The 27069-nt window shown below is 41.6% G+C and overlaps 1 protein-coding gene across 4 annotated transcripts in view; it reads right to left on the reverse strand.

The window, feature by feature from the left end:
- Positions 1-1155: 1155 nt before the first annotated feature.
- Positions 1156-27069, reverse strand: part of TP63 (tumor protein p63) — a 227836-nt gene continuing 201922 nt past the window's right edge. Inside the window, exons 8-14 of one of the 4 annotated variants that reach the window (XM_032406166.1) lie at positions 26858-26982; positions 24954-25036; positions 22417-22553; positions 8187-8344; positions 5825-5969; positions 4406-4499; positions 1156-1452 (exon numbers count right to left, since the gene is read on the reverse strand). In XM_032406166.1, the coding sequence (XP_032262057.1) occupies positions 1156-1452; positions 4406-4499; positions 5825-5969; positions 8187-8344; positions 22417-22553; positions 24954-25036; positions 26858-26982 (1039 nt within the window). Of the gene's footprint in view, positions 1453-4405; positions 4500-5824; positions 5970-8186; positions 8345-15629; positions 15745-22416; positions 22554-24953; positions 25037-26845; positions 26983-27069 lie in introns of those variants that run through there. The other 3 variants (XM_032406165.1, XM_032406167.1, XM_032406168.1) reach the window with 3 other exon arrangements.

Below are 27069 nucleotides of genomic sequence, written 5' to 3' on the forward strand. Positions count from 1 at the left end.
AATACATACTAAGAGATAAGGCATCTGGTATTAAATGTAAGGGGGTTGTTGATATACCCAGATACATGATACCCGATGTTTTTGAACGAGCTGCCAAGGACCTCTTCAGAATTTTAGCCATGGGATGCCTGGGTGGCTCAGTCAGTTAAGCGGCTGCCTTCAGCTCAGGTCATGGTCCCAGGGTCCTGGGATTAAGTCCTGCATCGGGCTCCCTGCTCAGCAGGGAGCCTGCTTCTCCCTCTCCCTCTGCCTGCTTCTCCCTCTGCTTGTGCTCTCTCTCTCTCTGACAAATAAATAAATAATAAAAAAAGAATTTTAGCCATGACCCACATTCCCCATTCCCAACCGAAAGCAAGAGAGGATATTTCCTTTCTTCTAGGGTTTGATAGTGTGAACATGGACTTTTTCTTGTAAGTAGACTAAATGACCTCAAAGTGAACCACCATCACTAGTAGCAATGTCAGTAACATAAAGTTCACTAAAATAGAGAACCACGTACATATGCATACGGTCTCACCCATACAGTATGCAATGGTAAATACAACAGGATCCCTCCAAAGGTTTGATGTGGCAATTGCTTAGCATCAAAAGAACTGAAAGGACATTTTTGTCACTCATATATGGCATCAAGCTCTAGATACCAATTACCATACATAATACCCCTTGAAAGAAGGGGTATAGATAAGTCATCCAAACAAGTAAATTAAAAAAATAAGTTGATAAGTGCAACTCAGTTTCCTTTCCTTTAAATTACATTTAAACAATACTCCATGCCCCCCACCCAAAAATATATACTGTATATTTATATATTTATATATATAGTCTTAGACTATAAGGGTGAAAATGCTTTATAAAAGTCAATGAGAAATCTTTGCAGCTTAAGGAGACACCCACTGCTCTTTTGCTCACTTCCACCTAGCCATGATAACTTCAGTCCTGCAAGCAATAGATTTGAAGGCTTAAAGCCAGAATCGGAATCAGATGCCAGGTTGGACATTAGATCAAAGATAGCCTCTTACTTCTTCTTCCCTTAAGAAGCCAGACTGAGAAGAGGAAGGAAAGGAGCTAAAGGGGACACTTTGAAGGTCAAGCACTAGTGCCTTGTAGGGATGCAGACAGATGGGGAGAGGATGGGAGGCATTCACACAGTAGTGCTCACTCTCCCTCTTCTTTGATGCGCTGTTGCTTGTTGCGACGAGCATCCATGTCAAAGTTGAAGTCGTTCCACTCATCGCGGGGCGGGAAGGAGATGGTCTGGCGCAGGGTGAAGCGCACAGCATCAATAACGCGCTCGCCCCGGGTCTCGCTGGAGCCCACGCTGACTGTAGAGGCACCACTGGGGGTCCGCAGGAGGTGAGGAGGGGAGGAGAAGTCGTGCAGCTGCCGGTGGTCCAGGATGCCCTTCCAGATGGCATGTCGGAATTGCTCAGGGATTTTTAGACTTGCCAAATCCTGTGCAATAGGGAAGGGAGTCAGGGAGAATTAGGACAAAGGGACAAACGGACATTTAGTCCACATCATTTTGTCATTCCCAGTGTTCTGATTTAACCGACCTGAATTTACTGCTCTCTACACTGGAAAATAGAGTTAGTTCTTGGATAACCTTTGGCATTATATGTAACTAAGCAAAAGGTTCAGCCTTGAGATGCCATTTCTGCTTGTGGATAACATTTCACTTATTCTCTCTTGGTCTCAGTTTCTTTGCTGGTAAAATAGGGATATTAGTTAGATCAGAGGGCAAAGATCCTGCAACAAAAACAAGATACAGTACCTTCCAACTCTTAAATCTACCTGGCTCTAGTCACTAGAAGAGAGAGATTAATGGACCATAACCTCCGCTCAAATGAGTTGATGAGAAGAAAAGATTACTAACAGGTATTGAACACTTTCTATATGCCAGGGACTGAACTAATTATTTTACATTCATGATCTCATTTAGTGCTCAGATTAGTGGTAGATACTCTTACACCTGTTTTACAGATCGAAAAGCTGAAGGTCAGAGAGGTTGACAAGTCTAAAGTTACACAACTAAGTAAATGAATTGGGGACTCTGGACAGCCTCTGAGCCTAAAACTTCCTTAAGGGCCAGGAGGTTGCTTGGTGTTTGGATAAATCAGGGTATCCAAATGCAGGGTATGTGTCCATGTTCTATGAATGGGAGTGGAAGGCATTACAAATGTGCTCGATCTTAACTAACTTCAGTGACATCTCTCACATTTATCTGCATTATCTCTTCATTAGCTTGTTTCAGTGATGGCTCACATCTTCTATGGAGCACCGTGGTGGGTAGAAAGAACACTGTGCTTGGAGTAAGAAGACCTCGACAGAGGTTTTTATTCTGTCACTGACTGGCTCTAGATCTTCATCAAGTCACTTTTCTCCTACTGGCCTCAGTTTCTTCCTTGGTAAAATGGGACAGAATTCCTTTTTTAGGTCAACACATATTATGGGCTCAGGTGTAAATATGGACGTGAAAGTATTTTGCAAATTATAAAGCACACTATCTAAAGCTTCACCATTTGCATTATTACTATATTAAATCATTATTAACCCATCCCAACACCTTAGAGGGGATACTCATGAAAACTCCCAAATTGAACCACATTCTTTTTCCAGGAAGGGATGCCAAACAACTCAGACAGGTGTTGAGAGACAAGCTGGAAAAGAGGTTTCTATTTCCAGTAATGAGATGGAAGAAGCTGAGGTGAGGATGCAGAAATTAGATAGCCTCCCAGTTATTTCCCTGTTTGGATGTCCACAGTATGGGTCCTCTGATTTCCTATTCTAACAGAAGAATACATTATAAAGAAGGCAACCCACATTTAGATAAGGAAGCGTAAGTCTTTATATTTCTGAAATTCTCAGTAAGTCCAGAACTCTGTAAACTGGCCTCCATCAAGCTGTATGATTCTCTAGATAGATCTGAACTTACAACTGACAGGTGAGGAAGCTGTGACCCAGACACTGGCATGAGACCTAGCCAATGCCAGCAGAGAGGGACTTGCAGAGGACATCTACAGATCCTAGTAGCAGAGGGAGCATCCTGACACACTCTCCAGTGGGGACAGTCAGCAAGTGGAAGGCATCATTTTAAAAATATAGGGAAGGGACGCATTCCCTGTTCTGTCACATAGGGCTGTCAAGCACAGGGCAACTCTGTTCTCCTCAACGGATGGACATTGTTGTAAAGTGACTTGAAACCTGTCGAAACTTACTCCTAAAGCTTGCTCTATAGTTTTCACTTAATTTATTCCACCAGGGAGCAGGAGTCAGGGTGATTTATGGGGTGGGGGAGGGGTGGGCAGAGGGGCGGTACGGCATATTCTTGTCATCACAGGGCTGGGGATTCTCATGCTGCAGGGGCATCTCTAAGATCGGTGCTCAAGGAGGGGAAAGAAGAGATCCCAACTAGAGAAGCAGCAGCAGAGGCAGACAGTATCTTCTTCCACCAGTCCAAAGCACCCTCTGGAAGCTGGAAAAGAGGATAGTAAACCCCAAAGAGAGCAGCATGAAGAGCAGCCTGGGAGGAAAATCAGATTGCTATAAACCAGAACAATACAAGCTCCCATGTGAGCAGTTCAAGAAGCGGTGTAGGAAGGAAGAAAAAGTCCCCTTCTATCCAGCTTGCTCCAAAAGACAAAGGACATCAAAGCCAGAAGGGAGTGCTTTTGAACCCCATTTGATAAACTGAGGCTCAGAGAGGCAAAGTAATAACCTCAAGTTCTCATTATTACTGAAAAGCATGGATAGGACTTGAACCATGACCAGTGATTTTTGTCAATGGTCAGGGATGGCTTGACCCTATTCTGATAGAATTGAAAATGAATGAACACATGTTTCAAACTGAGAGGAACAGCTGAATCCTCTTTAAGGTCCGACTTTAAGGAAAGGTAGAAGAAGCCAGTTAATAGAGTTAAAGACCAGAAGCTTCCACCTAAAGGCTCTATTCCTGGTTCTGTCATCATCTCATGATGCAAATGATTATACTGTTGTCTCTCCATGTTTTAAAATGAGAATAATATCACCTGCTTCCTGCTAGTTTCCCTGGGGTCTCATACAGATTAATGAGAACATCTAGAAAGTTCTCAAAGTTCTTCAGAGATTATAAATTTTGTGGAGGCAGGAACTGGATCTCCTCTTTCCCACTCTGAGTAGAATATGTGTGCAATAGACAAGTGTTGGCCGAGCTGACGAGCTGAGGAAGACTGATTGCTATGCTTCTCAGGTATGTAGGCTGAGGCCTGGTAGTCTTTCTAATCTGGTAATGGTTTCCACCAAAATTGAGGACTGAGGGCATGCTAAAAACAAATGTTAAAGCCAGGGGGAATTGAACTACCAGGTGGATGTCACCAGAGGGAGGAAACGAAGCAATAAAACTCAAGAGAAAAGTCTAACAGTTACTTACATCCATGGAGTAATGCTCAATCTGATAGATGGTGGTCAGCCCCTGGGTCGTGAAATAGTCCAGACATGATGAACAGCCCAACCTTGCTAAGAAACTGCAGAGGGAGGAGGGAATAGGAAGGAGGAAACAGAAAAAGAAAGTTCACCCCAACTGCATTGGCGAGATAAAGGAAAACCCAACATTTTGCCCTGGGATGCCCTACAGGAGAGACTAGGGGCAGATGAAATCAATCTATGTGGGCCTTGGATTTAAGGTTTGGGGATGGGTAGTGACTTGAACTTTAGGTCTCTAGACATTAAAATCAACTCCGAGAATTCCTGCAGAGCAGCGATTTTCAAATGGTGATTGGTGGAATTCTAGGGGTTCTACAGAGAGAAGTGCCTGAGGAGCCATTGCAGGGGGTGAAAGGAAGGAGTCCAGTGGTCAGGTTCCCAGCGCTCTTGCCTCCTGCCTCTTCACTTCAAAAAAACGCATCTCTACTTGAATTGCTTTGTATCGGGGGTTTCTGAGAATGGTTCACGTGGCTAAGAAAAACTGGAGGCCAGAGGCCACTATACTATGAAGTCATTCATGCCTTCTGATTTATGTCCTGCTCAGCATACAGACCCCCCTCCTTTCGGGTGCCACCATCACCGAGCCACAGGCTGGGTGGCGCAAGCCATGCACTTTGCCATCTCTCTGACTGACGCTGCTTGGTGCTGTTGCATCAATCACAGGGGGATCCACACATGTTATTCCAGCAGCCAAACGAGAGGATCATTCTGCACATGAAGCAGGGGCAGGCAGTGCGTGCTAGGCGTGAGACGTGGCACCCACTCTTGCCTCGGGGGAGAAGGTCTTTGAGGTTCCAGGCCTCTCTTTCTCCTGGCTATCTGAACGCCCTTGCCTGGAGTGTGCGTACTTTGTCGATGACCAAGGAACAGCAGCCATCAGGTTCCTGAAAGGCCCTGTCGTTTTTGCACACATTCAAACTTTTTAATGCACATCCCCCTCCGACATAACGAGGCCATGGTGGCTGAGAGCTATGAGTCCTGGAGAACGGGAAAGGGAGCGAGATAGCATGTTTACTGCCCTTCTGGGAACCCCAGCCCTGAGCACCAATTTGAAGGCCCCAACTGACCATGTGAAACTGTGAGGGAGGGAGGGGGTAAGTGAAGATGGGGGAAACAGGCATGAAAAAGGATATGCCTATCAACTCACATTTTCACTTTTTCCCATGAGGATCATAGTGCTTTTCCTTGATGAAACACTGCTGACCACTCCACAGAGCAGAGATACCAGTGCTGAACTGCCACCAGAGGAAGGGCTGCTTTCTTTTTTTTTTTTCTCCCAACTGTGTCATGAACTCTGAGAGTGTCCACCCTCCGCCACCCAGAGTTGCTTAGGACAGGCCCCCAGGGGCACATGCTGTGGACTCACCTGACAAGGCTGCAATCTGTGGGGTACGGAGGTGGGGGAGTGCAGTGGGAGGTGGATGGCATGGAGAGTGGGGGAGGGAGGGCCTGGGTGGGGCTGAGTCCATTCATGTCTCCAGCCATTGGCATGTGGGTGCCCATCATAGGAACTGAACAGAAGCAGGAGGAACAGAGAGGGTTACTGCCGTCATCAGTACCAGCTTCCCAGTGGTCCATCTTGCCTGGTTTAATGTTACCAAGGGCCGAATTCACCAGCTTTCCTAGTCAGCCTTCTCTCTCACTACACCCCTTCGAGCACCCTACATCTCATCCAACAGAACAGAACAGTCACCAAACTCCAAACTAGTTGCATACTTTTTGACCTTTGCACATTCTCTTTGGACAATCTCCCCCCACTTCCTTCCCTACTTCTAATGCTCTAACTGTTCATTACCCCTGATGTTAACATATTCCTCTTTGTATCTGCCTTCGTGGGTTATAATTCTGTCTCTCTCATTAGGCTAATTCCTCAAGCATGGAGATTAGTTAGACCTTGTACATGTCTCAATCCCCACCTAGCATAGTGCCTGGCACCAATCACATGCTTGGTAAACCGATGTGCAGTGAACAAATGCAGAGACGTGTGAATGAGAGAGTGACCTCTGGGATATTTGTCTGGGGATAGGAGTATTTACTGCAATATTTGGGAACCATAGGCCTAATAAGGAAGGATGAAATTAAAGATTCCAGCTCTTTCTTATGGTCCATTTCTGGATTGTATTCGGGGACACCAGCAACCCTGATTGTTTTTTTTTACTAAACTACAAACTGGAAAGATTCACCTATAGAGAAGTAAAGCTTAATACTGATAATACTTATGAGGCAAATTTTGTCTTCAGGTGAAAAAAAGAGCAAAGGAACATATCTACAAAAAGATTAATGCAATTTGCTTTTTTTTTTTTTTTTTTTTTTTTTTTTGTAAGTGAATCAAATATGCCAAAAAGGAGAAGCCTCTGCCACTAACTGGCCAGCTAAGGAGCATGGGCGTATCATATCTCATCAGTTTTCCCTCTGACTTTGTTGATGATATCAGAGAAAACTTGTGAAGTATAAATGAGAAAATGTAGGCAAACTATAACTTTCACAAACGTGAAGGAACAAAAGGACTCTAAGATGTCACAAGAAAGAAAATAAAGTAAAAATATACATGGTGCTTTTTCCTTTTACTGTCAAAACAGCAGACCTGTCAAGGGGTAAGAATTTGAGCCTTAGGATGCATTGATCACCAGTGAGAGAGCAGTTTGGCTCTAGTCTTTGTTGCCAGATCAAGCAACCATATCGCACACACTCTATCTCATTTAAATCTGAATGTTTGCCATCAGACCGTAGAGAGTCACAATCCTAGCTTCCCTTAACTTCTTTAAAAAACAAAACAAAACACCTAGTCTCTTCAAGGCAATACTTAAATGCACATTGAAAGGCTTGATCAGAATAATGAAGGATTTCAAAGGACAAGATTGAGGCATTGTTTTCTGAGGTGCATTATAGGATACATGTGCAGTGTTTAGGCTTCTGCATCCCTGAGGATATGAGACATCCTTCTGCATTTTATCCTCCTTTTGGTTTTCTCTAGTTTGGGAATTCACTCTGCTAGATTTAGTTCTAGTGGATAAGATAATTCTATTTACAGCAAAGCTATATAGCAATCATCATCCATTTGGAGGCCTGTTCTCATGTTGCCTCTTACAGTTACACTTAGTTGATGTGAGGAATCTGTGCGTGAATAAGTAAAAGGGAGACTCTCTTCTCTATGTCAATTCCTTAACAACTGTATACAAGATGCAGTAGACAAGCTGAGAAGACCAAGATCATAGGGACACAGAATCATAAGATGTTAAATGCGCAGAGTGATAATTTTATGAATGGAAACTGAGCATCAGAGCAGAGAGGTGACTTGCCCACAGTTGCACAGCTAATACTGCAATAGAGGTCAGACTCTATAATCTATCTCTCTGGACTTTTAAGTCTACCGCACCATGCTACTTCCCACATGTTGGAAAGACCTCCTTTTCGCTTTCTCAAAGGAGGTGGGAGGTGGGTCCCCATCAGGTTGACAGGAAGTGGACCATTGTTATCACAGAGATATTTTTCCCTACTGAAGGAACAACCCCCTCTATGTCTCCCACTGTGCTTTGTAATGAACCATACACTTCCAAAGTGACAAAAAGTTCACCATAAGAAACTCAAGCCATTCAACTGTGATCTGTTCTGTCCCACTCTGCCTCTCCTTAGCTTAGGAGCAAGCCTCTCCCCCAACCCAAAGCAGAGTCTTCTCATACACTAGCCCCAGTGACCCCTAAGGTGAAGTTAAAGGGAGAAGCTCTTACTGTTGGCTCCCATGCCGTCAGGAATGGTGGTGGGGGTGAGGGCATTGCGCTGCTGAGGGTTGATAAGCTGGCTCACAGAAGGCAGCTTGTTCATGCTGTTCATTTTGTTCAGAGGTGGGGAGCTGTTACCGTATGTAGACTGAGACTGCATCGAGGTCCTAGGAACACAAACATGGGAATGACAGTGAGCATGTGACACTGGAGGGGGGTGACTGGTCATATCCAACAGGTCTCAGATTAAAACATGGCTTTGAACTATACACTTGTAAAAATATTCCTCTGGGACCTATGACAAGAAGTTACTTGTGTTTCCATCCAAGAACTTTTTTTTCCTTTCTTTCTTTTTCTTTTTTTAATAATTTTTTATTATGTTATGTTAGTCACCATACAGTACATCATTAGTTTTTGATGTAGTGTTCCATGATTCATTGTTTGTGTATAACACCTAGTGCTCCATGCAATATGTGCCCTCCTTAATACCCATCACCGAGCTCACCCATCCCCCCAGCCCCCTCTCCCCTCTAAAACCCTCAGTTTGATTCCCAGAGTCCATAGTCTCTAATGGTTCATCTCCTCCTCTGATTCCCCCCCCTTCATTTTTCCCTTCCTTCTCCTAATGTCCTCCATGCTATTCCTTATGTTCCACAAGTAAGTGAAACCATATGATAATTGTCTTTCTCCAAGAACTTTTTTTTAACTAGGGAAGGATTACAAGGCTATCATCAAATCCTATTTTTCCTGAATGTATAGAGTACAAAGTTGAATACCTTCCTAAAGAATCTCTTTTGTGAGGGGGAAAATAATTGCATCTTCTTTTTGCCTCTATATTATTTTTTCTCCATCCCTTTCCCCTCTCTTGCCCTTCAAGTCAAACAAGCTTGAAAATCATTGAGGGAAAAGAACTCAGTGAAGACCCACAGGCTTATGAAAGACACGCAGATGCCATTTGCAAACTGCAGCTGAGGCCCTTCATTTGCAGCTTCCTGGGCCATTTGGGATATGCAGAAAATTAGTGCAAAGCCAATCAAACAGGGAATTTGGCAGCACGGCCGGCTGTCATGCAGAGGCCGGCCCCAACATGGAACCATGCGTTCTCAGCTTAGAAGTTCATGGGCCATGAGAGAATCCATGGGGTTGCCAACAGCCTCTCTACACAGGAGAAGCTTGGCGCCCAAACAACTCTTCTGTTGACAAGTCTCCTGGGAGACAAGGGAAAAAGAACAATTCCATTTAGCATAACTTCAATTTGGAAACTTACTGGGATTGGTTTGTCACACTATGCATTATATTACATAAAACATTCCCTACTCAACTGCCATTCAGCAAGTTTTCTCTGATTATAGAACTGGTGATATCTACTACAATCACAGCAGGATATATCATCAGAAAATTGAAGTGTAAGACTTCCTCTAGCATATATTAGAAACCATGGGTCCTTGTGTGGGCCATGAAACACCCTTGCAATTATTTTCTCACAAGAAAACTATATAAACTAAATACATATACACTTACTCGAGTTGGATGATAGAGGTAGAAAAACTGGCAAGAAACAGTCTCATCTGTGAGAAGCTCATAGGGTAGTGGATACACGGGGATAATAATCCAACCTACCTTGTAGGGTTATGGAGAGAACTGGAAAGGAGAAGGTGAGGAAGAACTTCATAGACTATATGGCATTTGCAGTGAGTAATTACTGTGACCACAGAATGAAGACTGGGCTTGAGCCTGTTTCTAACCCCTGGTGGGAAATGCTCCCCTTTTATAATTCTCAAACAAAAGGCATTATTTTGTTCCTATCTCTCTCCTCCCTGCAGCCATATTTATATTAGAGGAGAGAGAAAAAAAAAGAAAAAAAAATGTTTTCTGAGTTTTATTATAGATACATAAAATACAAAATTTTGCAGGCTCTACAAATGCACCCAGGTTCCCGACAAATGTGGTATAAAGTGTCTGAAAGAATAATAAAAGGGGGCCTCTAGCACTTGAGTGCCACTGTGGGACAACACTTGGCCTTTGAGGCTGCTGCTCTGCATTCTCCATAATTACACAAAACAGCGAAGGCTCCATTCCTTGTCTCTGAAGAGTCACGGCTAGAGGAATTCAAACAATATGCTGTGTACACATTTGCATAAATAAGGATGACAGTTGATGTACCATTAACAATTCAGCTGCATTTTACAATTACTGATTTTAAAGTAAGAGGGCACAGATTCTTCTCTTTAGACCTTTTGGAGAACTCACAATTACAGGTCCATGTCATATAAACAGGTGTTTCTGTGATAAGCCCTCCCAACTGTAAGACACTTCAGGTTACTAAGCTCTCCTTTATCCATTTTCTGAATGACCATCACATGCCCGTGGAGGAGAACATGGTCTGGCAAGGCAGGGATGGTAGGAAATTATTCTATTTTACAGATGTGTAAACATAAGGTCCTAAGAATAAAGGTACACAAGTCCATATTACTAAATAATGAGTTGAGAGGTCTCCTGGCTCCTAGTCCGAGTTTTTTTCTTTCATTCTGTGTCAACTTCCCAGAAATTAGACAGTAGTGTGCAATAAGTTACAGAACCAAGACATGGGTGAAGTTGTAAGAGAAATGTGGGAGACCGAGGTACAGCAGGGGCAAGGGATATAGCAAAGGCAGTCCCCCCAACTGATATCAAATCCACTCCATCCCTGTGTGGAAGCCTTGTGTTAAGAGTCAGCACTTTGGATATACTTAGGAACATTTGTAAATCCATATCAAAGTACAGAAAAGCTCAGGGCAAGGTGGCCAAGAGATGCTTTGCCAGGTGCTTTTTCTCTCTGCCCACAACAAAGTACCTAAGATGCCAGGTTGTTCAGACTCCAGAGGCAGGTTTGTCCTCTATAACCTAAAGAGACCTCTATCTCTTTCATTCCCCCAAATCAGTCAAATGCAAAGCAAGAGCTAAAGGAAGCATCGCTTGAACCACGGATATCCACCATTAGGAAAATAAAAATATTTTTAAAAGCTTTGCATTTTCCTGGACACTTTGTTATAATACATTCCTTCTTCCAAATCCTGTTACACTTCCCTTCTCCATTTCTTTTTTGTGGGTCTTTATTTTTGACCATTTTACTAGGTCATTTATTATGAGCAGCCTAAACTATTTTAAGAAATTAGCCCAAAAACCAGAGATGAACAAAGAAGGAACATGAATTTTGAAGTCAAACAAAACATCTAGGCTTAGATGTTTTGGTTCTAACTGACACAAATTAATTGATCTGACACAAATTAATTGACTTCGGATGTTATGCAAAGTCTCTGGAGTCTCATTTTCTTAAACTGTAGAACAGATATCATACTAGAAGAGTTGCTATGAAGACTAACATGAAATAATACGGAAATGATAAGGAAACAACCAAAGTGTCCTCTGATATGTGAATGGATAAAGATGTGGTATATATGTGGAATATTGCTCAGCCATAAAAAAGAATGAGATCTTGCCATTTGTGACAACATGAATGGACCTAGAGGGTATTATGTGGAGTGAAATAAGTCAGAAAAAAACAAATATTGCATGATTTTACTTACATGTGGAATCTAAAAGTAAAATTAATGAACAAACATAACCAAACAAAAATTGACTCATAAATCCAGAGAGAACAAACTGGTGGCTTCCAGAGGGGAGGAAGTTTGAAGGGATGAGCTAAGTAGGTGAAGAGGATTAAAAGGTACAAACTTCTAGTTATAAAATAAATGTCACAGGGATGTAAAGTACAGCACAGGGAATATAGTCAATAATATAGTCATAACTTTGTGTGGTGACAGATAGTAACTACACTTAACATGGTGAGCATCCTGTAGTGTTATATAAATGTCAAATCACTATGTTGTACACCTGAAACTACTATAATATTGCATGTGAACTATACTTCAATTTTAAAAATAATAGATTTGTAAAAATGATTTTAAAAATAAAAAATATTACATTCTTAAAAAAAAAGAGTAAATTAGATTATGTAAGAACTCTGGACATTGTCCTTAATTTATAGGTGCTCAAGAAACATTGGTTCTTTTTACTCTTACACTGCAGGACCAAATGTTTAATACTCTAGTGTTCGGTCAAGAGGATGAGAGGTAACAGTTTAAGAATTTACAGGAGGAAGTGGCAAGTATTCTCACTTGAACAAACCCAGGAATTAGGTTGAGTAGGTGAATAAGGATAAGAGAGTAAAAAGTCAAAAATTCTGAATGCCTCTCCTTTAATGTGGAAGAGAGTGTTAAAGCCACAGGGAGCAAGGTCAGGGCAGCCTGTTTATTATTAAGTTTGCAATGTCTGAAATACAAAGAGTATTCAGATAACCTCTATGTACTGTGGAAAATGGAACAAGGCTGAATAAATCTGTGACCAATTTAAAGGCCTTGAAGAACAAGATCTTTTTTTTTTTTTCCTTTACACATATAATGTTATAGTCCTTGAGTGGACAATCCCAAAGATTACTGGGGAATCTGAAGATAAGGAAAAAGTGTTCAAGGACAACAGGATCTGTGACACTATGGGTTTCTTACCCACCACCCCCCAATACACACACACACACACACCCCAAAACTGAAAAAAAGTGAGTACGTAGCTATCCTCAGAAAAACAACCAGGCGTAAGTTCAGGCTGTTTTCTCTAGAGGAGTACTAGATTTTTCCAGGAATCCAACATAACAGAGATATAGAAAGGCATATTTCATATATTTCTAGTTTTGAGGAGAAATCCTGAAAAAGTCAAGTCCGAGGTCTTAACTTTAATGACTCAGGCTTCTGTGAATAAAATTCAGTATCTCAGAGCTGTAAGTGACCTTGAAATCATCCAGAATTAAAAAACAGTTTTCCTGATTCCAAGACTAGTGACTATGTGGCAGAGAGTCCAAATTCTTGAAAAGACACAAACTCAAAGTCATCTTCTCCATCTTGCTGGAGATAGCTACAATTCCATCAAAGGATTCCTTTATTTTTTTGCCTTAATCTTCCATTGCTAGTTAAAAAGTAACTCTCTAGTAGAATGTGGTGATACCTCAGGGTAAATCTATTTCAGCAAACGATTTCTGGAGTGCAGAATCTGAGAGGGGGAAGAGATATTGTGGATAAAGCAAAACACCCCCTATATGAGGAAGGTCAAAAAGAGAGAAGCCATGTAAGATCAGAAATGGAGGTGTTCCTCCTCGAAATTTTGCTCACTACTGTCCTGCCTGTAACCTTACTCTCCAGCTGGGTAATCTTGCCTCTAAATATAAAAGGCAGCATTTCTTCTCTAGATAGATCAACTGTAATTGTAGAATATTTTCCATTAGTTCAAAGATAAGAATTTATATAAGTCACTATACACACATTAAAAACTTATATAAAAATGGGGTGAAAGAAAAAAAAAAACTTGTGAAAGAAAAAGCAAATGTTAAAAAACTAAACATACTCATTAACCCTGTCAGGGATTTGTGAACCCCTTAAAAGGGGATTAGAAAGTTATTTGATTAATTGAAAACACCTTGTCAATGTAACAAGCTCATCTGATTTTACTAATATGCTTTTATCTCAAACATAAAAATGTTTTTCCTTAAGTATTTTTTCAAGCTATTATATTCATTATTTTTATTCAGAAACAATTGTTGAAGCTTTTAAAAACAATTACTCAAAGATTGGAACATAGTGTAATTACAAAAAATTTGGACAACAGGTTCCATTGCATATTTCTGGATGAATATTTGTTAATTCCTATGTCACAGAGCCAAATTATTTAGTAAACTTGGATTTGATTTATTTGGCAACTGAAGATATAGCTCGAGTCTTGTTCAGAGAGGTGGACAAATGATACTATATTGCCTGGCTCCTCATGATGAAATTAATGAATTAAACACCCACAGGGCTAAAATATATTTCAAGTTGGTGTAGGCATTGGAATGTATTTTTAAGACTGATGACCTTAATACAGAGCATCTTAAATAAAAACACCAAATACTGACAGAAATGGAGACAGAACCAAAGTGACTGTTCAGTATTCTTGTTCTTTAGACTTTCACGTGGTACTTCACACATTCAAATGAAAATATGCTATTACTTAAGGAATTTTAAAAAAAGGAAGAGAGACAGAAAAGAAAAAACTGCAAGATGAACCAAGATGCAAAAGTTTATTGAAAATTAAAATCACACATCCATAAAGCAACAGCCTCAAAAACAAGAAATCATTGCTGTGATAAAACAGAATAAAGGGCTGGTGATCTGGTGTGGGGAGACGTGGGGGAAGATTTTTAAAGTCTTCATACCATGATTTTAAAATATGTTTTTAAAATGGAAAGAAAGAGATTCTCTAAACTTTTTGAGCCAAAAAAAAAAAAAAAAAAATCAGCTACTCTTTCTATCTTTAAGTTTCAGAACAGGAGTGTTGATTTTAACATGTGTCTGCTTGGACATCACTTAAATAAAATATAAGTGTCCTGAACAAAGGAGTGCGAACAGAGCCAGCCATATGGCTAGTTCTATAGCCATATGGGATTGAGAGAGAAAGGCTCCACTAAACAAATTAGTCATAGATTTGGTGGAGAGGACTTTGAACTCAATTTTGACCACTGAAGAATGATTTCTAACTGCCTGGAACAATATTACTGGGGTAGTTTTACCCTCCTATTAAAATGACAAAATAAGTTTCTCTGTCTTCGGGTCTAGACAACAGCTTTGGGTGTAGGGCTCAAGGGTTTCCGTGAGCAAGGAGGACTATCATATCAGATGCCAAGAAGGTGGCAGTGGCAGGATCTGACAGTGTTCATGAACTTTCTATCTACATATGAGGGGAGGAGACTGATAATGCAAATTCTCAAAAAGAAGAAAAGAACATCCCCCCACATTGGCTACTCATAGTAATTATCATCTCTCTGCCCAGCAGTACACTTGACACCTTAGTGTGTTACTATTTGCAATATTATTGCATGACCAGCATTAAAAGGGCCTGACTGAGGCTCTCAGTCGCCTACAATTTTCTTATGCACAGACAAGAACAACTTTTTTCTCCTTTTCTTAAAAAGACATCTTAAGTTTGAGACCCGCTCAAAAACTTCTTTAAGAGTTTTAGAAACACAACAGAAGGTAACAGAAAAGGGTTCGAAAAAACATCTTAATGCCCCTCTTTCCAACCTCAGCCCCTCCCTTCTAAGAACAACACAAAAGCTCACAGACAAACATGGGGGTTCCTGACTGCCCAGTGCTAGATCTAAGGGTGCAGAATCTGCAGAAAACGTCCTTTCTTGTAAGTTTTGAGTCCCTTCAAAAATTTTCTTACTAGTGGCTGTGTGCCTTTGAGCAGTTAGGTCTCTGAGCCAAAGTCTTCAAGTCCTGCTTACGAGGGCTGGACACACACACACACACACACGCACGCACACATGTGCGCACACACGTACGTGGAAACACAAGAAACACACGATCAAAATACAGATATGGGGCTCTATGGATACACTGATCGGTTTGGAGGGCTGGAATGTCTAAAGAAGACGTCAGACTGTTTCGGGGTTTCTCTCCGGGGCTCCACAAGCTCATTCCTGAAGCAGGCTGAAAGGAGACTGCAGAGAGGAACCAGAGAAAAAGAAGAGGTGAAGGCTTCGGACTTCATATATTCATATCAACTGAATACAGAAACACCCTCCTACCTTCATGATCACAGTGAGGCAGAACAGAATGCCTGGGAAGTTATTTCTGCTCCTTCCTTGTCATCCTCCTTTAAAATTTCTCAGAGAGGACTTCTCAAGATTTTTATGAAGAAATGAGAGAAAGCCGTGGTAGTTAACCAGAACTATCAGAATCACCTGTAGAGCTTAAAAAAAACTTTTTTTTCCCCAGATCCTCAGAGACCAGGCAGGGGCCCAGGCATATATATTTTTAACAAGTTCCACAAGTGATTCAGTTGAAGACTACTGTGTCAGGGTTGGTCACGGTGTTTGGTACAGTGCTTGGCACACTGGACTCGACGAATTGAAAAAAGGCAATGCAGAGACAAGAACGAATTTTAATCTTTGGTAAAATGTCATCGGCCCAATTATAAAACATTTCCTCATTATTGTTCCTGTCTGGCTGAACTATGAAGCATGAAGAAATACGATCTTATCAGTCTGGGGGCTGCATCATCATGCATTTGTAAAGAACTATTAATGAGCATTTTGTATATGCCCAGATTGAGATGGAAAAATATCTTAATCCTTTCAGTCACAAACTTGGCCTCCAAAGGCACATATCAAACTCATGAAAGCAACTTTTACAGAATGAAGAAATCAATTATGCCACAAGGACGCCAGGAACAAATCCTTTTATTTTGCTAAAGATTGTGCAACCCCGCGAACTACTGGGGAATTCATTCCTAGATGACTTTTGAGTCACATTTGGTTACTGAGTGCAAAGCAACAAAGCCCTTTTTACTTGCTTACGGCTGGAATTCAGTAAACCAACCTCACCAGCAAGAATTGAGATCATCTGATGGAATATGCCAGCATACAAACTAGCAGGGAAGCGATTTATTCTCGGGTAAAGAGCTAAAGCTTTGACTTCTTGTTTGGATATTACACTTTGGGGCTTCTCTTTGAGCAAGTGCGGAATGAGACAACATGCAGAGACCATGTTTTTGTTATGATAAGAGTATATGGGGGCACCTGGGTGGCTCAGTCGTTGGGCGTCTGCCTTGGGCTCAGGTCACGGTCCCGGGGTCCTGGGATCGAGCCCCGCATCGGGCTCCCTGCTTGGTGGGAAGCCTGCTTCTCCCTCTCCCACTCCCTCTGCTTGTGTTCCCTCTCTCACTGTGTCTCTCCCTGTCAAATAAATAAAATCTTTAAAAAAAAAAAAGAGTATATGGACCATGGGGGTTCAAACTTTGAGACTTAGAACTGAGATTAGTGGTGCAATGAGATGTGAGAATTTAGAAAAGTGATTTAATCTATCTGAATTTGAGAAGTCTGAGTTGTTACCTCATTAGCAATTCAGAGCTAATAAATCTCTGCCCTGACAACTTTGTAACATAGCTGTGAAATTCAGAAAGTAACACTGTGTAAATGGTAAAAACTCTGCAGGTCCTTGACCTATAAGGTTGAACCAAATGAAACTGTCAATATCCACCTGTTTTTATCTGTGAGACTGGCAATTTCGAACTAATACCCTGGACATGTGAAGGATTTCTAAATCAAACCTAGAAATATGGTCTAAACCACACCTAACGATGAGATAGAGATTTGTGTATTCTGCTCTCTCCTCTATCGATAATGCTGAAAATTTTGCTTGCTTCTCCCGCAGATATGCAATCTGAGGAAAAATTATCAATGTTCTTGCAGAAAGTCATAGCCAAATGACCTTAAAGAAGTAAGACTTCAGGAGCCCCTGGGTGGCTCAGTCATTAAGCGTCTGCCTTCGGCTCAGGTCATGATCCCAGGATCCTGGGATGGAGCCTGGCTTCGGGCTCCCTGCTCGGCAGGAAGCCTGCTTCTCCCTCTCCCACTCCCCCTGCTTGTGTTCCCTCTCTCGCTGTGTCTCTCTCTGTCAAATAAATAAATAATCCTTAAAAAACAAAAAAAGAAGTAAGACTTCATACTGAAAGCACAAAGATAAATACCAACTGATGCGGAGAACTAGAAGTGGGCATAGATTCTGATTCTCATCTTAGCATTATTATAAACTGGCCATGAAATCACAGGTGTAGTTCACTGGGCCTCAGTTATCCAGCTGCGGTATGATGAGATCAGAACTATGACCCTGAAGAACCCACTATGCTCCAATATCCTCTGACCTGCATTACTGAAAATCTACAATCGTCAAGGGATCATCAAGGAGAAGGAAATCCTAAGGGTTCCTCAGGATGCCACATATTTGTATTACAATTAAAATAAAGCCATCTGGCAGAAACTCAAAAATAGTTTTTCAGGGGAAAACAAGAGTTCAGCTAAGTAAAATTTTAACAAAATGATGTTGGCCTGAGATCAGAGGAGGAGGATAAACTACAGGAAAAAATGAAAAAGCAATACTATTGGTCCAAAGTGCACACATCAAAAGATTGCTAAAAAGGTCTCAAGCAGCTTCTGCAAAGCTGTCTTAAGAGTTAATGTCCTTTGAAAATGTGAAGGCAAGGAGTCTAGTGTCAAGAATGGGTCCAGTTTGTCCTGCCACTAGATTCGGGCTTCTATAAACATAACCCCAGATGTTTATTCCAACATGAGCAAATCAACTACAATCAAATTTCTTTGTAAATGGTATAAAGCCTACTCATATCTATAACAATTTGATTCACAAAAACTCGGTGTAAAATTTACCCTCCATAAAGCCCATGATCATGAAGGTAACTGAAGGGATTTTTGAAAAAGGAAAACCATGCACAAATGAAAAGCAAGCAGAGAGAAAACACACAGTGAAAAACTAATAGAAGGAATTCAACTGAAAATATTTTATTGCCGCTTAGTAGAAGCTGTGTATTTCCTTCCCACTAATTTTTCCTCTACTAAAAAGAAAAACACAAAATTGATCCCTTACCAGCATAAAATTGGTCTATATTTTTGGAAAGGAAATCACAGGCTATTATAGGTATTTTCCAAGCTGATTTATTCTTTTCAAATGATTGCCAGGGAATTAGATTTCCATTTTTCTTTGTCTAGTCATTCATGCTCTTTGTTGGAGATTTGCATGAAAATAAGAGAGCTGAAAAAAACCCAGGGGAAGAACACAGCAACTGGAGAATTTATATAGACATCTATCAATCATTGGAGACCCATGTATATATAACAAAGGCAAAATTAGACCAAATGTCTGTATTTTGCAAAGATTTCTTTTGCAGTCTGTCACATTTCCATGCACAAGTCGTCACACTGAAGTTAGCTCTTGTACACTGGGAGATAACTCGAAAACATGCAATAATGCTTTTAAATGGATACCCCAGGGACCCATGAGGCTCTGTTCTCTATTTATCTGTGGCTACACTTGCAAAAGAGGGACGATAATGTTTCTAATATCTCTCGAGCTTTTTAAAATAACAATTTTAATATGCATTTTCTTCTTTGATGAAATAGACTGCTTTATGAAAGATGAATTATAAAATAATTTACCTTCAGAACAGTGCCAGACACTCAGACTAAGCACTGGTAACTCATCCCATGCAAACACAGAGTTATGTATGCTCATGTACTCCAAGTCAACAAACACAAATTGCCCAAGTCCCCGACTGACTAAGGTAGATCTTCCTGCTTATAAAATCTCTAAAACTATGACACTAAACTATTCCTTTTATTGTGTGATCTAGAAGAATTGTTTCAAATTGTCCTATTAATTTACACAATGCTCAGAACGAATTTCCAGAGCTCTCTTAAGATTCAAAAGGGGGGGGGCGCCTGGGTGGCTCAGTCGTTAAGCGTCTGCCTTCAGCTCAGGTCATGATCTCAGGGTCCTGGGATCGAGCCCCGCATCAGGCTCCCTGCTTGGCGGGGAGCCTGCTTCTCCCTCTCCCACTCCCCTTGCTTGTGTTCCCTCTCTCACTGTGTCTCTCTCTGTCAAATAAATAAATACAGTCTTTAAAAAAAGAGATTCAAAAGGGGGTCTGGTTAGGAATTCACCACTAATTCATAAGCTCTGGGAAAGTAGGAACTTCATCTTTCTCATCCTATCCTTAATACTTCACTGTAACAGATCTTCAATAAAAAGTTTGTTACATGAATCAACTCAACTATTCCAGTCTTAACTGATGATAAGGTTTCATCATTAACCATATTTTGTGTCTGGATGGGCATGCCTAACTTTCTCAGACAAAAGAGATCTCTGTTAAAGGCTGTCGTTTTTTTAGATATTGAAATACCATTTTAAAAATCACTGTATGCTTTCCTAAAACATTTCCATACCTCTCTACTTTAGGATACACATATTAGCTTCCAAATATTCCTATAAAAAAAAAAATCTAAGCCATGAGGCACCTGGGTGGTGCAGTCAGTTAAGTATCTGACTCTTAGTTTCAGCTCAGGTCTCAGGGTCTTGAGATCAAACCCCACGTCTGCTTAAGTTTCCCTCACCCTCTCCCTCTGCCCCTCCCCCTCCTCTCTCTAATATATAAATAAATTTTTAAAAATAAATCTAAGCCTTCAGAGGCAACGAAGGAAGATCTACCGATTACCTAGAACAAGAACTGGCAAAGTACAGTGAATGGGCCAAATCTGGCCCACAGGCTAAGAATGGCTTTTACATTTTTAAAAGGTGTGAAAGTTCAAAAGAAGAATTATTTCATGATACGAAAATTATATGGAATTCAAGTTTCAGTGTCCATAAAAAGCACCGGCCACTCTCATTCATTTACACACCGTGGTTGCTTTTGCCCTACACAGGCAGCACTAGGCATCTAGTTGCAAGAGACCATATGGACCAGAAAATCGAAGATGTTTACTACCAGTGTTTCACAGAAAAAAAGTTTGCCAACGCCTGTGCTAAATGGTCAGATTTTCTAAACCACATCATTTAATAAGTATCAATTTGGCCTGACAGTACTTTTCCTGTTAACTGGAAAAAAAGACGGGGAAGACTATCAGAGAGAGTAACTAGTTCAGCATGATGTGCTGCTATGTAATTCTTCTGAGGTCATTTTGGCTGAGCCAGACACTTCCAGAGTGAACTAGAGGCAATTTGGGAATGTTTCTTAATACCATCACATGCATGTTTCCCTCTTAAGAGAGAGGCACTTAGCCTCTCTTGGTCTGTAAATGATGTTACAGGTCTGTTTCTTTGATCCCTGCTGTAAGATTTTATAAGAACTAAATCAGTTTTACACTTGAATATATTAACATATATTTCCTTCTGATATCCTAAAGAATATGTAGGATTTGCAATGGGAACTCTGTCTGCAACCCTGAGTTCTCATTCTCCTTTGGAATATCCTGTGTCTCCAAGAAACCTCTTGATTAAACTTCCCACTCAGCCTTACTATAAAACTTTATAATTATGATTTGCAAAGCTTTCATGCTCAAAGTAAATGGTGAGATCCCTTCTAGGCAAACGAGGTCTTAAATGCTCAATGAGCCTGAAGTCCTTTAAGGGAGCTCACACTCCTTTTCCACCCCTCTGCTGTCCACCCCGTACCCCATAGCCAGGTGCTCAGAGGATGCCTCCTGAGTATCACAGATGCAGTCCAACACCTTGGCTGCATTTATGTTGATTAAAAAGAGGAAGATGAGCCCTCTTTCTTATACTTTCCATAGCTATCTCTCTATAGCTACTATTAATGTATCAGAAAATAACCATTATTTATTGTTCATTTACATTTCTATTGTAAAAGACAATCTTTGCCTGAGGCAAGATGACTTTGGCTTCATTTCTTTTGGTCTGAAGAGCAGAGCTGAATGTCTGAATTACTTAAATGGGCCCAAAATGTATACATTTTACATTATCTATGGAGACTCTGCCAATATCTCCAGTATAGACACTTTAAGCTAACAAGTGATTATTCTTAACCACAGAAGGGTGAATGTTAACAGAGTCTTGATTTGACAACTTCCCTTTCTCCCATGAGAGCTATTCTATTCTGATTAGTCACAAAACAATATCATCAAAGATCCAAGAGTTGAGGTAAAAATTAACATATAAATATATAACTTATACATTGCACGTAGATCTAATATGGTTGCAAAATCTGGCCCAATTTCTGTAAAAATGTATTGCTGGAAGACAACCTCGAACAGAGATGCTGAAACATGGCAATAAGATGCTACTTTGCCCTTCTGCCTCCGGATGGCTTCCCAAGGAGCATGTGCTAGGGTCTCAGAGTCCTCAACAGAGCTCTCCAAGAAGTCGCTTACAGTAAAACCCATGTGCTATCCCCAGTCTACAAGTGGATTGTGTGCCTCCCAGGTGAGGTACAGGACAATGCACCGGGATGAGGGAAGGTTACATGTTGTTGCATGTACACATATGACTAGAGTAGACTATATACTCAAAATTCTTCTCTGGATAGATGTGTATGGATGAGGGGTAGAGAGAGCAAACTCTGTTAGCATGAGTCTCTTTGTAATTCACCTGCAATGTTTTAGCTTCAATTTCAGAAGCTAGGTGGACCTTCTCCAGGCTCTAGGGAAAGAAACCGGGAAGGTTGTTGAAACTGAAAAGGGTCCCCGCACCGGTTCATGGGAACCTATGATGCTCTGCTATCTCCCGGCCTCGGGTCTTCTCATCGCCCGCCCACCGCCCCATTTCGGACCCGGACGCCTCCTGAAAGGGCACAGCGACACACTCACTGTTTCTGAAGTAAATGCTGGTGCTGCTGCTGCTGCTGCTGCCTGTAAGTCTCGATCGTGTGCTGAGGCAGGTACTGCATGAGCTCCAGGGACTCCTTGATCTTCAGCAGCATTTCATAGGTCTCGCGGCCCCTCACCTATGTGCAGCGCGCAAGGAGAGACACAGGGAAAATGAAGAGCTCTGGAACGGTTAGAGGCACAGTCAGTCCTCCTCCTCTGTGGATTCCGTATTGCCGAATTCGCCTGCTTTCAACACTCCTTTGTGACACGGAAACCGAGCCTGGCGGCACTCTGTGGCCACACAGACACGCACAGAGGGCCACACTGCAGCTGCTCGCGCACGTTCCCAGCTCAGGGGCACGACGAAGGCACGCTCTGCTGTCTCACTCCAGCTTTTATGCTGCAAACAAGTGTCCTCTCCCTGGTCTACTGAATGCCACATTTTCCACAATGTGTGTGCGGGGGTGAGGGGTGGGAGGGGGTTTGTTGTTGTTGGTTTTGTTTGTTTGTTTTAGTTTTTTTTGTGTGTGTTTTTTTGTGTGCGTTTTTTGTTTTGTTTTGTTTTGTGTTGGCTTTTTTGGTGAACCTGCTCTTTAAACTGGTCCCCAAGGGTAATGCTGAAGCGCTGTCTAGGATTCCAGGTGCCAGAAGGCTGCCATGTGCCTTCTGGAGAAAATGTGTTAGATAAGCTTCATTTAGGCATGAGTTGTAGTGCTGTTGGTCATGAGTTCGGTGTTAATGAATCAATAGTATACATGGAATAAGGTGTCTTTAAAGAGAAACACACATCAAACAAGGTTATGTACTGAATGGTTGCAGAAAATGTTGTGATCAGAGACTCACAGGAACTCCATCCTGAACTTTCCCATGAGTCAGTGTTTGTTAGAACAACATTTGCAGTGATTTTATAAGAAACAACTACCAAAAGTAATGAGAATTAGCGGTTATTAACTTATCTCTGGAAAGACAGAAGTTTTCAGCTGAGGCAAAACATGCTTCTCTCTTTAAGAGAGTCTCTTAAAAGTTTTTAAAAGTATGAGCAGGGCCAGGACTGGAGTGAGACCAGCAGGGTGCATGAGAGCTTGCAGGGTCCCAAGAGCGAGTGCCTATTTCAAATCTGCTCCCTAGGCATTTTGTAGGCCTCACCCAAGTCCCTTCCCTGAGAGGCAGGATTTGTCAGAATTCAGAAATGGAAAAGTTTCCTCTACCGTATGTCAGGTTAGCTCCTATTTGTCCCAGCTCTGTGGTCACCTCTGCAAAGCTTCCCCTGATCTCAGTCTTTGGGTGAGTGTTCTGCCCTTTCTATGTGCTCCCACGGCATCATGCCCAGCTCTACGGAGGGATTTATTTCATTACATTCTAACTGTCTCCTTGCTAGAAGGCAAGCTCTTTGAAGGTAAAAATTATATTCTACTGATCTCTGAATGCTCAGGGTCTAGCATATTTGCCACCCAACAGATACCAACTAAATTCATGTTAAATTAAAAGTTTTTTTTCCTTAATTCACACATCCCAGTTTGGCTGATTCTTCACTAAACATAAGATGTAACTGATGACAAGGTACCTCCTTCCTTAGTACAAACTGGTTCCTATCTCAACAGCTGAAAACATATTAGGTCTTTCGGAATATTTGGTTTATCAGGATAATGTTGCACTTAAAGTTCACAAGTCCGTTTCCATAGGTAGCTTGAGAAAAAAGACACTGAGAATCTTGGCTAACTCTCCGTCTCATTGTTTTACTGGCAAGCAGTCTGTTGCCCCGGAGGTCAGGGCCCAAAGAAGGCAGGGAAGCAGGTATGTCACACCCAAACCTGTTGAGTGGCTTTGGCGTCAATACAGGGGCGGCCACCCCTGTCAAATCTCCTGGCCAGGCTTGCCTGGGTCTCAGGTACGTTCAGATGGTGAGGCTTATGCTGGTTACCAAGACTTTGCCACCACTCTCGATGGCCAAAACCTAAGGTGCTAAGAATTCAACAGACTGCAACCATAGTCTAAAAAGGGAACCTCAAGGACCTTGAGAGGACTCATGTTCCTCATAGGAATGAACAGTGCTCTTACACAACAACTGGGCTGAGTCTTCTGGCCATTCACATATAACTGAGGATCCTGTCTTGCTTGGCTTTCTTTATAGCACTTCCTAAAAGAAATCGCATTCAAGTCCATAAATGTTGTACTGTCAAATCTGTGAGCTCCTTCTGACAAAATCTCAGTCTTGGCCACACTGTCTGGGGTAATCTTATCATTCTTAAACAACGAACTGCAACTTAATTTTAAATACTTGGGTAAGAAAAATTATATTAGAAGAGTAACTTTGATTGGGCGAGTAGTAAGTAGAGAAGCCCGCACTACTGACAGATTTCAAAATAGGGGAAGAGACGGATATTTCCTGATTTTTCAAACAATATTTTCTCCCTGTTTTATCTCCCTAGTCATCATCGTCCCTTTCTCATTGTCACAGATAATAAGATGACACAGAGGAAAAGCTCATTCAGAGATGGTAAAAATGAAGCAGTTGGGAAGACTCAAGGGAGACTCACTGGTAAGTATAACAGCTCATCATCTGGGGACCTCCGTTTCTTAATGGATGTCATCTGGATGCCATGCGTGTTCTGACGAAAAGCTAGTGGAGGGAAAACGCAAGTTTCATCCTGGGAACATTTCTGAAGCACTAGTACATTTATTAACAGACAGTAGCCTCAGCAAACCTGTGAGATTAGAGTTTTCAGTCCCAAGCTTCCATTTCCTTGGTGATCATTGCATTTACATTAAGTGTACGCCTAACAATAATGAGGTGGGGGGGTGGGGAGGAATAAGTAGAAGGAAGACATCTGGGAAGCTGGAAGAGAGCCTTTGGCCTAAGTGGTGCTGCAGGAATCCCCGTGTCTTGCTGGCGTGTGTCTGTGAACAGCTGTTCAGGGAAGGAAGATAAATGGGTTTGGTGTTTTATTTTTCAGATCATTTATCTTCCAAGGAGGTAAAGGGAGGGGTGTTGTAGAAGTTGTCTTGCCCATGCGCTCAGCTTGCGTGTTCAGCCCTCCCACGGCAGTGAGGACATCACGTAACTTCAGACAGACAGTTCCACTCCCAGGCCCTCATTTTCCCTTTGGTAAAGGGAGTGGATGCAGCTCATAAATCCTTAAGGTTTCCAACATTAGAAACTACAGCCAGGATCCAGGATATAGAGAGGATTCTTTTGCCAAAGTTCGGATAATCTATTCTTCCTAAAAGTTATTAATTTGTAGGTAACTGAGGTGCTCAGGGAAGCATATAGAAACGATGCCACCAGACAGACTCATGAGCAAAATTAGGGTGGAGATAGAATTATATACATATGTATGTATTGTGTATGTGTGTGTGTATGTGTGTGTGTGTGTGTGTGTGTGTATATATATACACACACATATATACTTTTTTGAGGAATAATCAGGGAGAGAAGGAGCCTAACAGGAAAGGCAAGTCATACGGAAAAGTTAGAAGTTGATGATGAGTAGCTGTTAAAACATTCTGTTGTTCTGTAAAACGCAATACAATTTATATTTCTTCTGGATACTAGCCAGTAATAAGATTAAAACATGTTTTCATGAAATAAGTCACAGCGTGGTATACTTTAAAATACTTGTAGTGATAATAGGCTTATGCGAGGCACCTTCTATAATCAATTTCTTCTCATAAGTTAGATGCACAAGTGGATCAGTGGTTTTCACACTTTGCTGCCTGGAGGTCTAGGCCCCTGTACCACACGGACAAGGGGTGATTGAGAGCAACAGACCACCCCTGACTGCTGCCCCCTTCAAATAGAACATTTTAAATATTTCATTTAAAAAAAAAAAAAAAAAGCTTTTACTGCTTAACAAAAGGAGTTTGAAAACAACAGACCTAAATCATTAGTCTCATTATAAATGAGGTAACTGAGGCCCCAAGACAGTCATACGTGTCAAAACTCCATGAAACCCGGATCTGCATATTCCCCAGACCGTCCTTTGTGAAATACATTTGTAAATCTCACTATTCCCAGGAATTCATAAGGTAGACAGATGCCATTTTCAGTCCTTATGTGCAATTCCAGAAAGATAAACTGGTATCAGTGTCTCATACCCAGAGTTTCTGATTCAGCAGGTCTGGGAACTAAGAATTTGCATTTCTACCCAGTTGCAAGATGATGCTGATGCTACTGGTCTGGGAGTCACAGTTTGAGGACCGCTGGACCAAGAAATCCTCACCATGACGATTTGCTTTTGCAAAGCTGTCGTGCACACCTGGAGTCCTCCATCAGTGGGACAACCATTCACACTGGCTGTGGGACCTCAAGTCATACTTGCCCCTGAAGCCCTGAGGTAGGTCTTCCTACGCAGCTTCCCCAGCATTGCTCTTGGCCCCCACATCTGGAGAAGATTCCACCCTACCGCATTTGGCTACTACAGCTACTTACGGCGCTTCGTACCGTCACCGTTCTTTGCGCTGTCCGTCACCTGCTGCTTCCTGATGCTGTCTTCATCTGCCTTCCGGTCTCTCCCTGGGCAGGCACAGATCCGGGCCTCAAAGCAGCGTCGGCCCAGGACTTGCCCGCTAGGAATCAGAGAGGAGGGAGAGAAAGGGCAAATTGAAAAGAATTGTAAAAGTCCCTGGCATTCTCTCATTTCCATATCCAATGCT

The sequence above is a fragment of the Phoca vitulina genome, unplaced genomic scaffold (assembly GCF_004348235.1).
Source record: "Phoca vitulina isolate PV1807 unplaced genomic scaffold, GSC_HSeal_1.0 scaffold8, whole genome shotgun sequence".
NCBI lineage: Eukaryota > Metazoa > Chordata > Mammalia > Carnivora > Phocidae > Phoca > Phoca vitulina.